This window comes from Taudactylus pleione, unplaced genomic scaffold (assembly GCF_031769625.1).
Source record: "Taudactylus pleione unplaced genomic scaffold, aTauple2 ptg000667l, whole genome shotgun sequence".
NCBI lineage: Eukaryota > Metazoa > Chordata > Amphibia > Anura > Myobatrachidae > Taudactylus > Taudactylus pleione.
Window position 1 is genome coordinate 833405 of NW_028285069.1, and position 19187 is coordinate 852591.

Sequence of the window (19187 nt, forward strand, 5' to 3'; positions counted from 1 at the left end):
GTTTTCAGGGCATGTTTGAAGCTCTGCAAGGTCGGGGAGAGCCTAATCGAGCGAGGGTGCTCATTCCAGTGAAGGGGGGCTGCACGGACAAAATCTTGGATACGTGCATGAGATGAAGTAACCAGGGTGGAGGTGAGGTAAGTCATTGGCAGACTGAAGTGAGCGGGAGGGAGTATGTAAGGAGATTAGGTTGGAGATGTAGGTAGCAGTAGAGTTAGAGAGGGCCTTTTATGTGAAGGTGAGGAGGACATCAGTTGGATCCCACATCCAGTACCCATCTTTCCTGATTATAATGAAACCATTGATTACTAGAGTTTGTCAATGTACAGGGGGCCTGTAGTCATTGCTGTTTAGGATTGAATCTCCTGATATTTTGCCAAAAGCATTGTCTGGTCATTCCTGAAGAAAACCTATTATATTGGTGACCAGGCCTGTAGGTCTTCGCCTCTCTGTATTGCCGTTTTGATGGAAACTGAAATCTATTCAGTTTATCCTGAGGTAGTCATTTATGCTGGGCATACACTGCCAGATAAAATACCTGTCAGACCGACATTTTATCTGGCAGCCTGCCAGCTGCAGATGTCCGCGGCATACACAGAGATTACACAGTGTATTAGCCGACATCTGCGCTCCGCCCCTGGGGAAGGAGACATTTCCCGGTTCCTTCCATGGGAAGGAACACAGGAAATGTCTGTCGGCTGCGGCAGCGCATACACTGCCCGATGCGGCCTACAGTTTACCCCATCAATAGTGCATCAGATGGGCATGCTGGATAATCCGGAATGCCCGACCGAACAATGTTTAACCCTCGGGTGCCAGCACACACTACAAATACCGGGGCGATCCACGGATATCAGGCGGATCGCCCAGATAATTGTAGCGTGTATGGCCAGCTTAAGATTTACTTTCCGTCACCCTTGTATCAGGGAGTCTAATTTACTCCCAAAAAAAAAAAAAAAAGGAAGCTTCATAGGGTAACGTAGCCAATTTCATCAGCCATCCAGGATCGTAACCATGGAGTTCTCCTTGCTAGTCCCTCTGTAGCCATAGCTCTCACTGCATGTGTCACAGTCAGTGGCGTCACTAGGGGGGTGCGGCCCGCATCGGGTGTCACCCTTCAAGGGGGTGACACCAAGAAGAGCAGTATGTCACACCTGCGGGCCGCACACCCACGGCACCACCGCTGACCATGAACTGCTGGAGCCAGAGACACTGTAAAGGAGCCGGAGAAGCTGGTCCGTCCTGCCGCTGGTCCTCTGCTCTGCCCCCCGCCACTGCCGGGTGTCAGCTGCACATTCTGTCACTGCGGCCGGCGTCCAGAACCACACATAGGCACAGAGAATCTCTGTGCCTGTGTGTGGTTCTGGACGCCGGCCGCGATGACGTCATCGCGCACGCCGGCTCCGCTTGTAGTTCTGGGGGAGCCACCCAGCGCCCAGCCTGATGGAGAAGGAGGAGGAGGGACTACGGGCCTGTGAGCGCACTGCCAAGAGGGACTCAAGCCAAGTGCGCACCCCACCTGGACAGGCCAACAGGTTGTGAAGAGAGAGGCAAGTACTGACTGACTGCACAGGGGAGGGGGCACAGCATAAGGGGGATTACTGGGGCCACTGCATAAGAGGCGCTACTGGGGGCACAGCGTAAGGGAAATTGCTGGGGGCACTGCATAAGAGAGACAATACTGGGGGCACTGTATAAGGGCACTACTGGGGGCACTGCATAAGAGGCGCTACTGGGGGCACTGAGTGTATAAGGCGTACTACTGGGGGCACTGTATAAGGGGCGCTACTGGGGGCACAACTTAAGGGGCATTGCTGAGGCACTGCATAAGAGGCGCTATAAGGGGCACTGTATAAGACACTACTGGGGGTACTGTATAAGGGGCACTACTGGGTGCACAACATAAGGGGGCACTCATAAGGTGCATTACTGGGTGCACTGAATGAGGGGCACTACTGGGGCCCTGCAAAAGGTGTGCTACTGGTGGTAAAGTATAAGGACGCGATGATGTTACAGACTGTGCGCGGCTGCGCCGGGTGAGTGGTCCCGGTCCAGCCTTCGGCATACACGTGGTGAATTGTAGTTTTCTATTTAAGGTAAGAGTTGTTTTGTGTTAATTAGCCTGATGACAGTGTCTGATTAAACAAGCACTGAAACAATGCAAATTAAATGCCAGAGTTGTGTTATCTGTAAGAGCATGGAATGCTGCACCCTCCTCTGCGCTGTGTATATGTGTAAATATATATCTATATCTATCATACAAAAAATGTAAGATACAGACCAGCACACCGCCATAAGTTGCAAAAAATATATACTGTATTTAAATGTCCATAATAAGGTGAATTAGCATATTTAGCAGCAAGTGTATACAGAACGTATTGTTAATAGGCATGTTACTTATTGAGTATAACAAAGCAGCCATGTCAACCGTCTTGGTCGATATTTGTCGGCATGATATGATGGTGACTGGTAGCCAGATAATAGTCACTTTTGGGCAGGCTATCGCCCCTCCCCCAGCAAATGGCTGCTTTGACTGATATGGCTGCTTTGTTATACTCGATAAGTAACATGCCTATTTACAAATACGTTCTGTATACATTTGCTGCTAAATATGCTAATGTACTTTATTATGGACAGTTAAATATATATTTATTGCAACTTATGGTGGTGTGCTGGGCTGCATCTTAAATGTTTTGTATGATATCTATGTCTATTGAATCCTTATGTGACTTCAGCACCCAATGAAAATTTGAACCAGGCTTGTGTGCGGTTTTTTTTCTGATATATAGGGGTTTTTTTTTTTTTGGTGGAGGGGGGGGGGGGTTGTCACCATGAGTTCTAGCACCGGGTGTCACCCACCCTAGTGACGCCTCTGGTCACAGTATGAAGAAAGCTATTGAATATCCTAGTTTCTCAGAAGGTATTGTTTTGATATCCTCTTCAATATTTGAATGCATAGGCGCACTCCAGATTCTTAGTGACCTAGAAACAGAAGCTACAGCTATACCAGTCTTCAGATATATGGCAGGAGAAAGTTCTGCATTTTTTTTTATCCATGGAGTCTTTAAATGCTGCCCCATGCTCTAACTGAATGGTAGTTTGTCATTAATTCTGCAATTGCAGCATCCACTTTTGGTAATGTGCACCAACTAAGCAAATCATCATCTCTAAGAGGATATATACTTTCAATGTGATTAAAATTACATTGTCCATTATCCAAATATTGCCACTCTTGATACAATTTCTTTCATCACTTTGTGAACAGGGAAATTTCTACCCTTCTTCGCTGTGTCCACAAAGAAAATCTTGCTCATCTTTGTTCTGGAGCCTCATTATAAAAATTCATTGTTTATATACATTTTTCAACTAAATGCACTCACATCCTCACAAATCTCTCCAGACTCTTCACTGGACATATACTCACATTCCTCTAGAGGACCATATTCAGAAGAGACAACATACTGTTCATAGTCAAGATTAACTTCAGATCTAGAAGCTCTTCTTTAGATACAAAGGACTCATTAATTCTTGAAACTGGTTAGGCTGCTGAGACATAGGTGGAGTACTCTGCTAAACACAATCTTCACAAAACATCGCCTGCACACAACTGCCAGATACACCGTGGTGCCATTTTTGTCCTGCCATTCATGGGGGGATGGTTTGAGCCGCCAGACCCCTGGAAACTTCATCGGGCGTCGCAGTTGCTCTGGTCTCAGGATACCAGCAACAATGCAAACAACCCTCCATGCTGTCCCTCTGGGGAGCCACCCCACCTCAGACTGCAGTGCTTAGGGTGCACTGGGCAATAGAAAAGCAAGTCCCACTCTATAGGATAAAACAAACTTTCCTACTCTGTCTTTATACCGCTAGGAGACAGAAAAAAAAACAAGGGATAGGAGGAAGGGGCTGAAGTATATACAGTGAAAGGGATGTCCCCCCCCAAAAAAATCCTGTCTGTTCTAAGGGAGAACAGGTCCTATACCCAATGTGCGGCTGCCATGAAGTAAAAAAACAAAAAAACTATGGTTTCACCTTTAATACTCAGGCTCCGTGAATTTCCTGACTTTTGCAGCTGTAATGACTGTCCAATTCCTCTGGCTGATATAAGGTCACACATGCTAAATGATAAAAACTTTTCTTGATTGCAACTAAAGTGTCTTTTGACTCCCAAGTCCATGTACCAGCAATACTTTCTGTGACGGACATTTAAAGCAGACTTGTTTCTCTTACCATGCTTTTGTGTGCTACCAGAATTCTGAAACAGTCTACATTCAGAGGCTATACGTTTCAGTTTGTGACATATGAACCACTTGTTCTTGGGCCTTTTGGGCTTTGAGGCCTTTGTGAGTAAAGCAGAACTCCTGTTGTTGAAACTGCAGCATCCAAGTCCTCATGATCTTTGTTGAGGACTAAGGCTGGGTACACGTAAAGTTTTTCTGACCAACCATCCAACTAGCTGATTGGTTGGAATGAAAATCTGGTAAGGTATGAAAGCAAGTGACAATCAGCAATTTGCTCCCAAACACCGGAAAATTAACAAAAACTGATGTTTGAACAGAATTGTATAGATCAAACATTTTTCATCTGTTTTCTGGCATTTAGGAGCAAATTGCTGATCATTTACTCACATACGTTACCACGTCTTCATTCCAACCAATCAACTAGTTGGATGGTTGGACAGAAAATCTTTACGTGTGTACCCAGCCTTAGTCACAGGATTCCAAAGCCACTACTAAAATCAAATTCAGGTGTCAGATTTTGTAGCATCACCATTGTATCCACCTCGACTTCTACAGAGGTCATGAACATCTTGCCAATGTACTCGTTCATGTCGCTACATACACTCAGTTTGGTGGCGTACAGTGTACATGTCAGGTTTACCCTCCTCATCAGTCCATTCTCATGCACTGCCTGCAGGGCTATCCACATCACGTGCCAACACTTTCTCGTAAATTATGTGATACATGTGCTGTTCTACAGCTAGGTCAATTGTCCCCACTGCTCTGTACACTTAATCAGTATTTGGATTGTCACTTGAATCATTTGTGATCTTCCACAACTTTTCTTGCTTCAGCTGTATCTTCATAGTGAATTTTCAGGTGGCATAATTTTCTGAGCCTCTCAGTTTGTCAAAGCTCTTGCTGGCTACTGCATTGCACATTTTCTGTCTTGATCCAAAAATACAAGAATTTTTTTTTATACTCCCACACTGTGTACTGGGCCCATAACTTGTTGGTAGAACCGGTTTGGTCACAATAGGAGTCAGTGGAATGTGAAATGGAGGTTAGTCCACACAGATGTCCTTAACCAGGCTGAATGGTTTATTTGGCAACAGATAGTATACACAGGATTAACAGCAATGGCTGTGGCAGCAGTAATACAGTTCTCACAGGAGCCAAGTACTGCACATCCATGCAGTACTAATGTTTTAGAATGTAAGCTCTTTCGAACAGGGCCCTCTACCCTCTTGTGCCCCTCTGTACTGTATTCTCATTTATACCTTACTCCCCACTAGGGCAACTAACACTTGGCTGCTTATGTGGGCATAAATGTCGCTAATATAGCCATGTTTATTATCCATGTCAGTGTCCTGCTTTGTATTGTATGTCGCTGTTTAAGGCACTGCGAAACACTTGTGGTGCATAATTATTATTGAGTTCATGCTTGTGCACAAGCCCGGCAGTGACATCATCCTGCTGGCACAGCATATCAGGGGAGGACAGAACACATGAGTAGTCGCTAGAAACAGTGTTTAGTCCATTAAAAGTATAGAAACCCCTAGAATCTGTACTATCATAAAAAAGGGGTATGCCCAAAATTGATTGAACTTACCCTAGGCCTTAAAGACTAGGCCAAAAGTGTTGGTGTATGTACAGGAATCAGAGCTACAAGTGTCCTTTGGATGCTCCTGGAATGCACCTTGCATGTAGAGTCTTTAAAGCACCCCGGGTAGCCCCGCCGCTTTGTCACATGTTCATGGAGTGAGGCTGGTACAGGACAGTGCCACCCTGTTCCAGCACCAGGGAGGTTAATGGCTGGGGAAGCACTGGCTAGTATCAGAGAGATGTCATGCTAGGTACACATGTACAGTAGGGTGTACCTGTACCTTTACACAGAGGGTGCCAGTCCCTGCATAGTGAAAGGTGCCAGCTACTGGTGCCTGCAGAGAAAACCCCAATCCTGTTACACAAAGGAGGTTCTGCTGTGGACAACAGGATACTGACTGAGGGCTTGAAAATCACTATTTCATCTGTGTGCATATTCACATTTCCATCCCTCTTCAGTGCTGAACTCTGATGCCTGGGTACTTTCTGGACTCATCATCTGATAGTCAGAGGTGTCCATCAGAGCTCAAGGCATGCCCCCACAGTGAGGCATGCCTCAATTAGCTCTTTCGCCATTTTATTGACTGTTCCATGGCCCAGCCCACAGCTGCAGGCAGTGTCTGAGCTGTATTTCCAAGGAGTGCTACAATTTTGGCAAGTTTTGCCTATAAAAATTATTAGAATACAAAAGAGATAACTTATAAATAAGTTAAATATCTTTTGTATTATTCCAATCATTTTTATAGGCAAAACTCTACAGGCTGACAGGGAGTATGACAGGGGAGGCTCTGCCTCCCCTGCCTACACATCCCTGTCCAGCACTGTACCAGGATCTCTCAGCCACAATACTCCCCATGCTGCTAGAGGTAACCTAGCTACACCTTCTGAATAAATTAGTTATGATAAAGCTTGAAGAACAACCAGTTGCATTATCAGCTCACAACCAAACAGAGGTCACTGTCCCATCTCAAATATCTCTTCTCAGGGCTGGCATGGAAGGTGCGTCACTGTATGCCAGGAAGCGGCTATTTACTAACTGGTATAGTGTGACCTGAAATGGTTACTAGTGTAGAAGAGTAACAACAAGGGCTCTTGTGAAGCAGTGTTGCCACCTAGTCCATTTGAAAGACGTGGAACAATTTAGGTTTGAAGAGTTGTAAACACGTGGTGTCAAGTGCTGCAAGATATCTAGGAGATGCAGGGAGAAGCTATCCACCAACCTTGAGGGAATGACCCCAATATAGCCCAGGCGGGATTGATAGGTACATAATTGTGTTTCAGCTTAATGGTTTGGGAATCTTACAAAGCTGTACTACCCACCTCCCTCCAGACCCAAATACACATTCCACATAGTACAAACTATTTCAGATGATCCCCAGTTATTTTTTATGCATACGCTAACTTATAGTATATTCCTTTGGAGAGGCTTCCCCCATTAATCTAGTCTCTCAATTGAGGTTTTTCCTCAATGCTATATACTGCCTCTTCATAATTATGGTTCTAGTTAGCTATTTTTTGTTAGAGACCTCATGATTGTTTGATGGGTGTACTCTTATAAGACTCAGTGTTTCAGTACTGTATTATGAGTCAATAAAATATTGTTACAAAGATAAATAGGGATCCGAAAGAGTAGACAGAGGACAGAAGACCATTATAGATGTGACTTCCCTTAGGAGTGAACGTTAACTTTTCTGGAATGTGACAAACACTGGGCCCAACAGTTAACAAGCCGCACAACAGCACTCTCCCAGTGTATTTTACTGGTTTCCAAAAACATACCAGTATTCCATAGGGGAGAACAATTGTGCTAGGTAATAAAAGAAGCAGAGTCTCACCTTCCGGGTGACATAGCAGCCATCATAGGCGGTAGCAATTACTATTGAGCCATCTGCCTTATGGGACACCCAAATGTTGCAGGAAGGATCAGTACGTAGAACATCCATTTTGCCTTCTTTATCTAGATAGGGAGGAAAGACAAGTACTCAACAAAACAGCCACAAGGTAGTAACAATCCTCAAAGTTAATCACTTGCCCTCTGAAGGCCACCTGTATAATTTTCCTTTTGAAAGAAATGTAATCTGGTCCAACATACACAATGGTTTCTTCTGTCTGCAGGAGACCCCTAAATGAAAGTCTAGAATTAGACTGTGGCCTAGTAGCCAGTTTCCAGCCATTTACATGGAGGTCTATGGTGCAGTTTACTTCCAGTATTAAAATGTACTCTGCCAGGCAGAAGTTACCATTACAAGTACCAGAAACTTTCTGGTCCACTAGAGTGTTATTGGAAAACTACAGCTCAGGGGTAGTTCGATTTTAATGACTGGAATTAGTGTCCCATCATCCATAGCACCAGAAAGTGTTAAAGAGCCACTAGGCTTATGAAAGTGTTATCAGACATTTAATAAAGTGATAGCTAAGCATAGGGAGAGAAGTATTATGCACAGCAAGGATCTTCTCTAGAACTAGTGAGATACTTACGCTGTCAGACCATAAGATCTGGCTATTACATAATTACATGCACTCTATCACAAATGCAAATCCATTGTCAAACTTTTTCCTTAAGGCAGAACAAATACTATATTTCTCATTGTTCGAGATCTTCCCATGTTGGAGCATTTGTTTTATAGGTTTAGCCGCCTGTTAGCATAAATAAGCAGAGCACTGCAGTAAGGGGAACACTATTTAAAAGAGGAAGACAATGTGGAAATTGCAGGATGGAACGGAAGAAGGTGGCACTGGCTATAGAGCAGTAGAAGTTGGCATCCACAGGGGCACCCTCATTTAAAAAAAGGGAATTCCCTTCTTTCTAGCTAGACTCCATCATTTCTGTTGTGTATGGGACCTGGTGATCATGCAATATTAAAGTGGTCTCCCCTTTTTTAAATTCGGGCGTTCTCCTCTCCATTTCCGCAAGATGGGGGATGGGAAGGGACTATATTTGGGATATTTAGTGCCTTACATCCATCCTCTGGCTCTGTGTATTTTACTGTAGAACAGCGCCAGGGCACAGCCACGCTCCTTGACATAATCACGTATGAAGTTATCATTCTGCCAACTCCTCTCCCAGCACTGGCATTTCATTCTGCTGGAAGTCTCCAAAGAGAATCCCCCATATTATCTGAACTCCTTCAGTGCCACTTATAGATGCACTGGCAGAGAGTATAATGTGGGCAGCACTGGCTGGCTCCATCAAAGCCTATAAGACAACTTATTGCAGATATACTAGCACAGGGGTAGCCAACCAGTCAGAGGCAGAGAGCACATTGAGAATACACAATTTACATCATCTTCCCAATATAATTTTTTCACTGTTGCAGTGAAAGAAAAAGCCAGAGCAACATAGAAAGCATTGAAAGTCACGTTCACATAAAATACACAGAAACAAGCCAGATCCACATAAAATACATATTGAAATCCATAACCACAAAACACATTGAAAAGGCAATATTCACATAATACACTTCAGCTCCGCCATGTGTCACTCCAGTCCCCTCCCTTGCCATTACAGCCCCCCCCATACAGCTGCCCCTCATGTGCCACCCCCAGAGTTCTCTCAGCAGCCCCACACTGCCCCCCATAAGCATGAAGGGCATCATCCCCCCAGCTCTCAGGCAGTTGTGCCCATTACGCCACGCCCATTACACAACGCCCCCAGTACTAGCTCCCCCTCCCTGCCCACACCCCTGTGAAGAAACTTACCCTTCTTCATGCTGGCACCGCTCCACGCAGTCAGGTCTCCCAAGTCCCGCTGCCGCTTTCGCTGCCTCAGTTTTAGATACCAGAAATATGCAATAACCTAGGTAGAAGCTAAGCCGCTGGTCAGTAGCGTAGTTGTATTGGGTGCATTGAGGTACTTCGGTCTGTAGCTGTCAGCTGAGCAGTTTTCCTTTGGAATTCAAGTCACAACATGGGGGAGATTTATCAGACTTTTTTGGGCCGTATTCAATTTGAAGCAAAAGTTCAGAGGCCGGACCTTTTGCCGTCATTGGAGGTTTTGACGGTGAAAAGTTATTGCGCACGTCCCTGCGTATCCCCGGATTCAATTGCAAATGTGCGAAAACTGTACCCGGCGAAATGGAAATTGGTGAAAAGTCATTTTTGGGAAAATCAGCCTGACACCCCCCTAAAGATGCTCTGACTTGGGGGTTCACTACAGGTACCCCCATTTAGCCCTGCAAAAGGTATTTGGGGTTTTTAAATTGTCTCAATAGGTGCTATTTAGCGTCTTTGAGCAAGTGGTGAAGAAAAACATTTTGCAGTGTTTTTTTTTTGGGGGGGGGGGTACATGAAAATGGGTGCAAACATTTTGTTTGCAAGTCAAGCATTATACAGCTCCAAAAACACACCTTCAGCAAGCACCTGCAATCAAAAAATACACCTCCCCCATACTATCAGACACCCCCAAAACCTATTTTGCTAGTTTTTGAAATTTGTACCCATATTTTTTTTTTTGCCCATTTTTTTCAAAGTACTTTTTTGGGGTGTCCTTTGTTTTTTTGCATTTTGTGATGCAATTAGAGTCAAGGGGGGTGTAAAAAGGGTTTAGGGGAGGTTGCCACAATTTTGCACCCCAAAACCCCAATTCTGCATTTTTTTCTGTCAGGTATGCATAGGCGAAAAAAGTTTCACCTATTACACTGCTTTGCGTTATCACGACACCGACAAGACGCTGAAATTTAATACGGGGATAAATTAAGCAAAAAAATATCGCCGAAGCAGACTTTTCGCTCCAAATTGTATACGGCCCTTAGAGAGATAAAGAGGGGTATTCAATATGAAACGCAAACTTCGCCGTCTATGCGTGTCGAAGTTTGCCGCACTTCAGAGCTTTTGCCGGCGAAAAAGTATCACGTGCGCCCCCGATTATACCCGTATTCAATATGAAATAGTCGAAAACGGCACCCGGCGAAAGTGAAATCAGCGAAAACTTTGCTGATTTTTGGGGAAATCACCCTACCACTCCCAAAAAGATGGTCTGACATGGGGGATCACTCTGATACCCCCAATTTGCCCTGCTGAAGGTTTTTGAAAGTCTTTAAACAGGCTTGATAGCTGCTATTTTGGGAAGAATAGTATTTAGAAGGTTTTTTTGCAAAAAATAATTAGTCCCAGCAAATTTGTGGTACTTGAAAATGGGGGTGAGCATATTTAAAAGTTGCTAAAGTTAAGTTTTAAAAACCGTGAAAAACCCACCTGCAATGAAAAAAAAAACACCTGGGGCATACTTGGGGACCCCCCTAGATTGTAGTTCGATAGTTTTTAACTTTGTACCCCCCAATTTTTTTTCGCCCCCAAAATGAAAGTGCTTTTTTGGGGTCCTCTGAGAAATTTTTTAAACATTTTTTGACAGTTTACCTTTGGGGGACTGTCTGAAGGATACAGGGTGGTTTCTGAAATGCTGCACCCCAAAACTCCAATTCTGCACTTTTTTTCGCCACCCATTCCTTGGTGATACTTTTTCGCAGGGTCGAATGCAATATACTGTTCGCCCCGGCGAAAAGTTTTCAAATTGAATATGGTGTAAAAGTAAAAGCGGCGAAAATTATGTCATCCGAGCGAAAACAACGCAGAAACTGAGTTTTCGCTCCATATTGAATACCCCTATTAATCTTTTCCATAGACTGTTCCCATGTATGGGATGGGCTCAACAGAACATACACAGACTGACAACATCCGGCTTAAGGGGTCTATGTACTAAAGCTGGAAGAGATATAAAATTGTGAGTAAAAGTATTAACCAATCAGCTCCTAACTCATTTTTCAGACAGCTTATAAAATGTAAGTTAGAAGCTTTATCTCACAATTTTCTCTCTTCAGTCTTTGCTAAATACCCACCTAAATGTCAGTTCTATATGGCTGCAGCACTATTACAGATAATGCAGACAATGGGGGAGATGTACGAAGCCTAGAAACGTTATCAGCACACGTTATGTGCGCCAATACCGCTTCTCCCCGTTGTATGATCGGGGGTCTGGGCGGTTAATGACAGTGGCACTATGCGCCCCTGTCATTATCGACGCTGATATCTACAAGATAGCAGCGCCGAGCAGCAGGGCCATGTACAAATGGTCATACCGCATGACCGTTCGGCCGGCTGTAGCTGTCGTTATCGCGCATGCACAGCACTGCTTACAGATGCGTTAAGTTTGCGTACCCCCCCCCCCCCCGACTTACCTGACCGCGCAGCAGCCTATGGCTCTGTCCTGCTGGTCTGTCATGTGGTTTCCCAGCAGACCACATGACAGACTAGAAAAAAAATATATTTTTTTTTCCTTTTTCTAAACTTTCTTGTGCTCTGCTGGGGAGCACACATGACAGATCAGCCTCCGGAGCCTGAGGACGGAGCAGACTCGTCGGGGGACCTGCACACGTGGATACAGTTAAGTCGATTCTGCTATTCGCCACCTCACAGTGGCGAATAGTAGCTGCATCAAATTCCGAAAAGTCATAATTTTCGGAATTTGATGAATACCACAATTTCCACATCCCCATACTAATGTACTAATGTATGGGGAGTGTGGAAATTAACGCAGGGGAACTTAGCAAGGAGATATCTGTGATATCTCCTGTGCCAAGTCTGTTCATGAATACCAAAATAACGTTATTTAAGGAAAATGTCCTTAAACTTTTTTAGCTGTTGATGAATAGGCCCCATAGGGTCAATACACGTTACAGTAAAAACACATTCAGTTCACATTTGCCAAAATTCTAATTTGAAAATAACTGACAGACATACAGCCTATGGGGAAAATAACTGACAGACATACAGCCTATGGGGAATATAACTGACAGACATACAGCCTATGGGGAAAATGACTGACAGACATACAGCCTATGGGGAAAATAAAGTTAACTTACTTAAAACTTTCATCTTGAAATTATTCTTCACATGTTTGGGGAAAACAACCTGCATGTTCTCCATTCCACAGATTGGAGCTGGCTGCTCATCCCATAGCCCACTGACATTACATAAGCCACCCAGTATATGGCATGCACTGAGCAATACACCCCACCATGGAAACCTCATCATTATGCCTGTGTAACCGAGGCCCTGCTAGTCTGGCCTCCTATATAGTGTGAGCTCAGATGCAGCCACCTGTGCTGGACCCAATTAACCCACCCACAGCCACGCTCACTGGCAGTATAGCAACCAGATTCAGCTGCTGTTGTTAAAACATTGTGCTAGCTCAGTGGGTATCAAACTCGGTCCTCAAGACCCCACACAGGTCACGTTTTGCAGGTCACCCAGCAGGTGCACAAGTGTAATCATTACTCAATGACACATTTTAAAAGGTCCACAGGTGGAGCTCATTATTTCACTTGTGATTCTGTGAGGAGAAATGGAAAACATGCACTGTTTTGGGTCCTGAGGACCGAGTTTGAGAATCTGTGTGCTAACTGGAGGGAGAAAAGAGAATTTGAACATTAGTAAGCACTGGAATAGCAGCATTTAACTGTTCAAAGAAGGACAAATGCAAATGGTTAAACTGGGAGGAGATGGTAAATGTATGGAAAACAAAAGCGGTTGTTTCACACTTCTAATTCTGAGCATACACTAGACCAGTGGTTCTCAAACTCGGTCCTCAGGACCCCACACAGTTCACGTTTTCCAGATCACCCAGAAGGTGCACAGATGTATTCATTACTCATTGACGCATTTGAAAAGTCTACAGGTGGTGATAATTATATCACTTTTGATTCTATGAGGAGACCTGGAAAACGTGCACTGTTTGGGGTCCTGATGACCGAGTTTGAGAACCTGTGCACTAGACCAGTGGTTCTCAAACTCGGTCCTCAGGACCCCAAACAGGTCACATTTTACAGCTCACCCAGCAGTTGCACATGTGTAGTCATTACCAGACTCTCCAACATGACCTTCCATCTGGTACAAAAAGCTCTGCTCCTGGATTTCTCTCTTAATTGATGATTGCAGCCACCTGTGGTGATACACCTGCCTCATCTATTAACAAGCTCAACACAGGTATCTGCAATCATTAATTAGGTGGGAAGCCCAGGAGCAGAGCATTTTGTACCGGATGGAATGGGACATGTTGGAGGGTAGGCATTACTCACTGACACATTTTAAAAGATCCACAGGTGGAGCTAATTATTTCACTTGTAATTTGATGGTAGACCTGGAAAACATGCACTATTTGGGGTCCTGAGGACCTAGTTTGAGAACCTGTGCACTAGACCGCAGGTTCTCAAATGGAAGAGCATAAAACCCCCAGTAGCCGTACCTGGAAGTGACGTGAGGGCGGAAGTGGAGAATTCTGCCCACACTTTTCCCAAAAATAAGAAAGTTAGCCCCTTGCGGGCTCGCTTCGCTCGCCACATGAATATATTCCATCTCTATGCCCACTTGGATGGTAGGGAATGACGTTGGACACTGGCAGATGACGTCATCGCACATCTATGGAAGGGGATCTATCTCTTCCCGTTCTCAAACTCGGTCCTCAGGACCCCAAACAGTGCATGTTTTCCATTTTTCCTCACAGAATTGCCAGTGAAATAATTAGTTCCATCTGTGGATCTTTTAAAATGTGTCAGTGAGTAATGAACACACCTGTGCACCTGCTGGGTGACTTAGAAAACGTGAACTGTGTGGGGTCCTGAGGACTGAAGGCCCCCCCATACATCAGCAATCTGATAACCACAATTGAACAATTTGAAGATTTATTGCCCGATCCTAGGATTTCCCAATCTAGCAATCTGCGCCCATACACTGCAGATCTGTTTCAGTGATTTGCAGATCAATTGCAGCAAACACAGATCTGTAAATCTTGAAAGGCTCCATCATTTTGCTAGAAACGGTCTGCAAATCTGCTGATCATGTCCATACACTAGCAACAGTGGCGTAACTACTGCCCCCGCGGTGGCTTGGAGGCGCTGGGTAGCTTGGGGGCGACGGGGGCAGTAGTAGTAACTACGGAGGGTGCAGGGGGTGCGGTCGCACCCCCTGCACCCTCCATCTGCCGGGCACCCGCTGAGTGTGTTACCAGCGGGCGCCCGGCTCCTATTCAAACCCCCGGCGGCAGCCGGAGGACGGAGCTCCCTCCGTCTTCCGGGTCCCGCAGGGCACTATGGGAGTGACGTAATGACGTCACTCCCATAGTGCCGAGGAGCGGACGCCGGGGACGGAGCTCAGGAGTGAGCTCCGTCTTCCGGGTCCTGCAGAGCACTATGGGAGTGACGTAATGACGTCACTCCCATAGTGCCGAGGAGCGGACGCCGGGGTATGGACGGCAGCAGCACTGGAGCGGGGATAAAGGTAAGTGTTTGTGTTTTTTTCTTTTGTGTGTGTTTGTGTGCGCGCGGAGGGGGGGAGCAACTACAGGCGGCTAACTACAGGCGGCTAACTACAGGGGGCTAACTACAGGTGGCTAACTACAGGGGGCTAACTACAGGGGGCTAACTACAGGCGGCTAATTACAGGCGGCTAACTACAGGGGGCTAACTACAGGCGGCTAACTACTAGAAGGGGCACTACAGGGGGCTAACTACTAGAAGGGGCACTACAGGGTGCCCTGCGTAATGGGCACTACTACAGGGGGCACTACTTTAATGGGCACTACTACAGGGGGCCCTGCATAATGGGCACTACTACAGGGGGCCCTGCATAATGGGCACTACTACAGGGGGCATTGCATAAGGGGCACTACTACAGGGGGCATTGCATAATGGGCACTACTACAGGGGACATTGCATAATGGGCACTACTACAGGGGACATTGCAAAAGGGGCACTACTACAGGGGGCATTGCATAAGGGTCACTAGTATAGGGGGCATTGCATTTTGGGGCACAACTACAGGGGGCACTGTATAAGGGGCACTAATTTGATACACAGTTTACAGGTTATAAACTATGTTCCCAATAATCTGGTTCTACACTGACATAAAAACTGTGCAACCGGTCTTGAGCTGAGGTGACGGACTGGCAGGAGCAGAAAGGAGGGTTGGTGAAGTAGATCTGTCAGGGTGGGATGTAATGGGCATTACTGTTTGGCATAATGTGTATTTGGCATTACTGTGTGCACAATGTGCTATTAGGGGCATTACTGTGTGGCATAATGTGTAAGGGGCATTACTGTGTGGCATAATGTGTTGTATGTGACATTACAGTGTGGCATAATGTGAAATAGGGGCATTACAGCATGGCATAAATTTGTTAGAAGCGCTTTACTGTATGTCATTATGTGTTATATGTGGCATTATTGTGTGGGATGTGTAAGGGGCACTGCTGTGTGGCATAATGTGTTGTAAGGGGCACTCTGGTGTGGCATACTGTGTTGTAAGGGGCATTCCGGTGTGGCACACTGTTATAAGTGGCATTACTTAGTGTGTCATAATGTGTAAGGCACGTTGCTGTATCATGTAACCACACACCTTAAACGTAGTCTTTGGGTGTGTTTGATCTTTGGGTGGGGGCGTCTGAAACTTTTTTGGCATGGGGGAGCAAAATTTATAGTTATGCCACTGACTAGCAATTTACAGCCCCAACCGATCTGTGAAATCCAACATGTTGGACAATCTGATTAAACAATTCCAATCACTTTTTGGTTGCAATCTGCGGTCTGTGAAGCCCATACATTGCAGATTTTTATACACAAATTGCAGGATTGCCACAATCGAGTGCTGATGTATGGGGGCCTTGAGTTTGAGAACCACGGCTCTATACAATTATCCATCAGACATCTATCCAATTTAGCTGACAATCTGGCAATGTACAGTTTAGGAACAACCATTTGCTCACAAACAATGGAAAGCAGACAAAAGTGGTCATTCAGACAAATTGATTCAAACGAATGTAACCAATTTGAACAATCGTTTTTAGGCCCCCATATATCAGAGATTGATTGCAGCAATCGTGCAATTTGCAATCGATTGTGTATAAAAATCTTTCCCTTTTTCAATCGATTGTGGCAATTCTGCAATCGATTGAAAAAGGGAAAGATTTTTATACACAATCGATTGCAAATTGCACGATTGCTGCAATCAATCTCTGATGTATGGGGGCCTTTTGTCCATTTTCCAGTGTTTGGGACCATATGGTAGATTGTCATTTGTTCCCATACATTACCAGATGTTCATCCCAACTAGCCAGATTGGACAGATTGTATAGTGGATGGCCAGCTTTATACTGGGCATACATAGATAACGGTAGAAGTATCACTCCAGAGAGTCAGCAGATTTTGATTTTACTTTGATAAAGTGTAGACAGCAGTGTGTGGTTGGTATATGAGTTTGGGGGACTATAACAAAACCCTGCAGGGTTAATTATTATGTATCAATGTAATTTACCATACTGGTGTTCCCCACAATCCTGATCCTCGGTGAGTGCTTTCTGCTACTTACAGAATGTATATACGTATCCGCAGCTGCCATCTGCATGTGCACATAGTGATTCTACCCAGAAACCAGAGAAGCCTATCCCCGGTTTTCCTTGTCAGGTATAGCGAATTACATCCTGCCATGTTCATTTAGTCAGGCAGCGCAGAGAGGTAGCGCAGGAGAAATCAGCTGTTCTCCGCGGTTTACCGCTTGGTAAATTGTGAGAAGCTGTAATGTGTCTGTTCTACGTTGTAATTGACAGAGAAAGGGTCTATCTCAGGTTCATACACAGACCCTTATGCTGGGTACACACTGTCATGGGCGATCAATTGATCGGCCAATATACCGGGTGCCCGTCGGCCAGTGTGTACCAGCGATATGTCTGTGAACGACTGAACGACGTATTTAACAGACATATCGCATCATCTGTGCTGCACAGCCGATGGCAAATATATCTGTCCATTGTAAATAAAAAGAGGTGATAGCGCAAACTACTTCACATTAATCTGAAGTAGTTTGCGCTATCACCTCTTTTTATTTTGATATACTTGCCATATGATCTATATTTTATTGATAGCAGCAGCCTATCTCCAGTTGATTTAAATTTATAGATCTAACAATATTATCTTTCTACGACATAATATGTGACTTTTCAGTGCAGTCACATTGTCATTTTATTTTATCTGTCCATTGTGCTGTGTGTACAGGCGATCAGCGGTCATATTCTGACTGTGGGCCTGATTCAGACCCGCTCGCAAGTGGGTCGATGTTGGCTCAGAGCGCACCCGGATAGCGACGGGCCAGCCGTCTCTCCGGGTCTCGTACCAAAGGGGGCGTGCTGTCGATGGTGAGTGACAGCACGCCCCCTTGGTGGGCGTGCCGGGGGCATGGCTGGCCAGATGGAGGCGTTCCCATGGGAACGCCTACCGTCTGGTAACGGCCCCACTGACAAGTGATGTCAGTGGGAGTGCTCTCAGCTCTGATAGAGCCGAAAGCACTCCAGGGCTTGCAGTAACGAGACCCTAAAACACTCCAGGGCTTGCGGCAACGAGACCCTAAAGCACTCCAGGGCTTGCGGCAACGAGACCCTAAAACACTCCAGGGCTTGCGGCAACGAGACCCTAAAGCACTCCAGGGCTTGTGGCAACGAGACCCTACCACAATCCCGATGGTCGCGATGGTCTTGACCATCGCGACCATCTTCCTGACCGCTCGCTATAGCTGTGGGTGGTCACCCACAGCTATACGAGCGGCCGGGAGGCCGCTCTAAAAATGAAGAAGGACGGCCCTGATTCAGAGCGAGCGCTCTGTCAGAGCGTCCGGCTTTGAATCAGGGCCTGTATCCCATGCAGATACATGTATGTGGTGGGGAGAGATCTACCTTATACCCCTTTTACACCGGAGCTAAAACCCGGGTTATTGCAGGGTTAACCCGGGTAGCTCCTTGGTGTAAAAGGGAATAGGGTTGGATCTCTGGGTCGAGTGACCCAGCAATCCAACCCAGGTAACTTGTAGGGTTTAACACAAGAGTAACCCGTGAAACCCTGCAGTGTGAACGGCGAATTCCAGGTTACGATGACCTGGAGCGTGCCGCATGCCTGACGATTGGTCAGGCTTCAGTGGCGCTTGGAGATGACGTCATCTCCAAGCGTCCACTTCAACGCCGGAAAAGCCGGGTCTATGCAGGCCCGACTCTGGTGTGAACGGTGCTGACTCGGGAATGTCCTGAGTCAGCGCCGGCTAAATTCCGGGTCTGATACGGATTAAAACCCTGTTCCAACTCTGGGACAGACCCAAAATTTAGGTGTAAAAGGGATATTATTCTGAATATAACAGGACATTGCTATATAGCTCACTGTAACCTAACGATTGGAAAGACACCTCCGTCTGTATAATGGATCTAGCTTAGGATGCATACACACGGTCAGATATTGCTGCCCATCCACTAGGCGATTAAACCTAGCGATGGAGCGATAATGACGGTCGTTATCGCTCCATCGTTTGGGCAGTAAAAGGTTAAAAACGACCAGC

At 45.6% G+C, this 19187-nt stretch overlaps 1 protein-coding gene across 1 annotated transcript in view; it reads right to left on the reverse strand.

Moving 5' to 3' along the window:
* LOC148478257 (zona pellucida sperm-binding protein 4-like) overlaps window positions 1-13023 on the reverse strand; it is a 36333-nt gene extending 23310 nt beyond the window's left edge. The window contains exons 1-2 of the mRNA XM_088455715.1: window positions 12683-13023; window positions 7661-7782 (exon numbers count right to left, since the gene is read on the reverse strand). Of these exons, the coding sequence (XP_088311841.1) occupies window positions 7661-7782; window positions 12683-12854 (294 nt within the window). The 5' untranslated portion in view covers window positions 12855-13023. The remainder of the gene's footprint in view (window positions 1-7660; window positions 7783-12682) is intronic.
* Between the last annotated feature and the right edge of the window lie 6164 nt (window positions 13024-19187).